The sequence below is a fragment of the Sinocyclocheilus anshuiensis genome, unplaced genomic scaffold (assembly GCF_001515605.1).
Source record: "Sinocyclocheilus anshuiensis isolate Anshui unplaced genomic scaffold, SAMN03320099.WGS_v1.1 scaffold1200, whole genome shotgun sequence".
NCBI lineage: Eukaryota > Metazoa > Chordata > Actinopteri > Cypriniformes > Cyprinidae > Sinocyclocheilus > Sinocyclocheilus anshuiensis.
The window spans coordinates 313,178-316,095 of NW_015542405.1; the positions used below are offsets into that span (position 1 = coordinate 313,178).

Below are 2,918 nucleotides of genomic sequence, written 5' to 3' on the forward strand. Positions count from 1 at the left end.
AAATGAAACAGTAAAATGCTCATGAAGTGACTCTCAGAGCAGTTCTGGAGATGTTCATGTATTTATGTCTTCATTTAGACACGACAGACTCTGAAATTACCGCGAGCTTCAATCTTTATGACCGGATTCTGTCCGCGTTTTCCGCATCGTGGAAATCATAGGGCCCTAACATCACAATCGCACAGGAAAGCCCTATCATTACGCGCTGTGCTAAACACTCATGCATAATGCGCTATCTTACCGTACTTTATTAGCATGCAATGCAGAAACATTCTTTCAGCCTAAACATTAGTGCTGTGCAATGAATAGAGCGATCGATCTTTGTCTGTGAGCTCAGATGGAGACACAAGAGAGAGGATAACAGTTTACAGCAGGGAAACACGTGGGCCGGTCTCGATTATTTGTCTAATGAGTTAAACATCAGCTCCTGCCACTGACATATGCACCTGTGGGATTCACTGCGCTAATGCCGTCGTCTACACACCGCGAAGGGATCGATCGCGTGATGAACGTGAAGATTGCAAAAGAGCAGCACAAACCTTCGGCGAAGGGGACGACGATCAGGGCTCGGTCCACGAACACCGTGTTGGTCAGATGCTGGGAAACTCCGACTGACTCCGGCTCGTGGAACTTTACAAAACATACACGTGAAGTCACAGGCAAGGGAGAATCACTGAAAGAAAATATAGATGCTTTTGCGAGATGTACACACAACGTTCAACAACACCTCCTACAGTCACGCGTCGAGCACAAACACCCAAGACCCGGCTCGGGTTTAGATCCGCCAGCGGCCTACCTTCGCTGCAGATATGATGACGCCGGATGTTTTTCGATGGGTGAAAAACAACAAAAGCACAGAACAGAAGTTAGCTAGTGGAGAAGCCTACATTCGGCCTGATGATGGAGCAGAGAAATCAGGCATGCATTTGTGTTCCTGAGCCTAAAACAGGGTTTCTGCAGGACTCACGAAGGTGTTTCAAAACAAAATGGAAAACTTTTGATGCACTCAGGGCTGCAAAACGATTAATCGCATTCAAAATACAAGCTTATGTTTACATGCTCTGTGTGTGTACTGTGTATAAATACACACATATACATGAATATAATGTTAGATAAAATGTTAGATTTATATAAATTTACAAGTACAAATATATACACATACAAATACTTTTTATTTTAAATATATACATGTGTGTGTGTTTATATATACATAATAAATATACACAGCACGCACATATAGTATGCAAACAAACTTTTATTTTGAACGCGATTAATCGTAGATGCGTTTTGGACGTTCGTCTACACAACAAACTTTTGCTAAAAAGTTTCAAAGTATACGTTTTTGAAAACAATGCCATTATCGTCACCGTGTAAACTACAGAAACGCAAATTTGTGAAAGCGGTGACGTCATCGCATGTGTATTATACGTTCGCGTGCAGCTGCGTTGTGTTTTTATTTTTTTTTACGAAGTCACGTCGCCACCTACTGGCCTGGTTTGAATACTACAGCATTTAGTAATTTGCAAGAATCTGTGTAAACAAGGAACAATTTTTCATTTTTAGTGCACTGTTGAGCATGACATGTATGAGCTTTTTGAGATCAAGTAAAGAAAATTATTGGAGTGAATTGAACTGAACACAATACGTCAATATGGTCTCTATTAACAATGCTTCGAAGTTTGAAAATATAACTTAAAATTTCAGAATTAGAAATTAAATATCTCCGCTCAAAAACAATAGAATGCGGAAATAAATCACACTGCAAAAAACGGACAATTTTCCTCAGTATTTTGTTTTATTTTTAAATACTAATATCTAAAAATACACATTTACTTGAAATATCTGCCAAAGGGCTCAGAAGAACTCAAACTAAAAGGAAAAACAACTTTTCATCCCGCCTTGGCAGATATCGGTTCATGTTTTAAACATAAATCCACTACATTTTGATCAGTTTCTCATAAAAAAACAAAACTTAATATCTTAATTTTGCGTCTACAGTAAGTTAAATGTATCTTGAAGCACGTTTAGATATTTGTACTGAAAAACAAGACAATACTGAGGAAGAGATTCATTTTTTGCATTTTATGCCACGACTTTCTGCTCAAATTCAAGTCTTTAATTAGTGGGAGAAACAACACTTCTTAAACCCCTGCGCGAGCAGAGCCGCGTAATTAACGACGTGCGTCGGTTTGATGACGCACACACGCAACAAGGCGTGACGCAAGGCTCTTTATACAATAAAGCGCAACTAGTGTAAAATAAGTCCACCAAACATCAGTTATTATTAGTGTTTTAATCGTCAGAATTCATCCCGAGGAGCTCACATGTAGCTTAGCTACTGATAAACCATCAACTAACGTTATATTACAAATAAACATAACGCTGAGCGGTTTAACTGGTGCAGATGAGCTCTGGATCTATTTGAGAAGATTGAGATCCTCTGTGCGAGTGTGGATGCGGTGTATTAATATTTTTACACACTAATCGGGATGAATAAACATATGTGGTATTGTTAGAAAGACGAACTGCAGTAAGTTACATCCGTGTGTACAGCTCTCTCCTTATTAAATACGCTTATTTGGATGTTTTTGTTCTTTGAGGGGCGTGTTTTGAACACTTTATACTCACTCTGGAGGAAAGAGTCGGAGCTCGTCGATGGTTCCGATGAAGCCGAACAGGGTTCGCATCTGCTCCGCGGTGCTGCTCGGCGACACGTTCGTCACCTGGATCACATTGGTGCTGGACGTCATTGTGGCTCCGTTTTATGGCGACCGTCGACCGAAAGGCATTTAAATCCGACCGATCGCTCGGTTTTCTCTCGACTTCTCCTCAGTGAAGGCCTGCTGTCTCACGCTAATGGCGCTCGTGCTGCGTGCGGCGTGAAACGCGCGCTCATTAGAACATGGCGGCGCACTGGG

At 40.9% G+C, this 2,918-nt stretch overlaps 1 protein-coding gene across 1 annotated transcript in view; it reads right to left on the reverse strand.

The window, feature by feature from the left end:
• Positions 1-2,918, reverse strand: part of srsf11 (serine and arginine rich splicing factor 11) — a 15,982-nt gene extending 13,064 nt beyond the window's left edge. Inside the window, exons 1-2 of the mRNA XM_016492266.1 lie at positions 2,629-2,918; positions 540-673 (exon numbers count right to left, since the gene is read on the reverse strand). Coding sequence (XP_016347752.1) covers positions 540-673; positions 2,629-2,750 — 256 coding nt within the window. The 5' untranslated portion in view covers positions 2,751-2,918. The remainder of the gene's footprint in view (positions 1-539; positions 674-2,628) is intronic.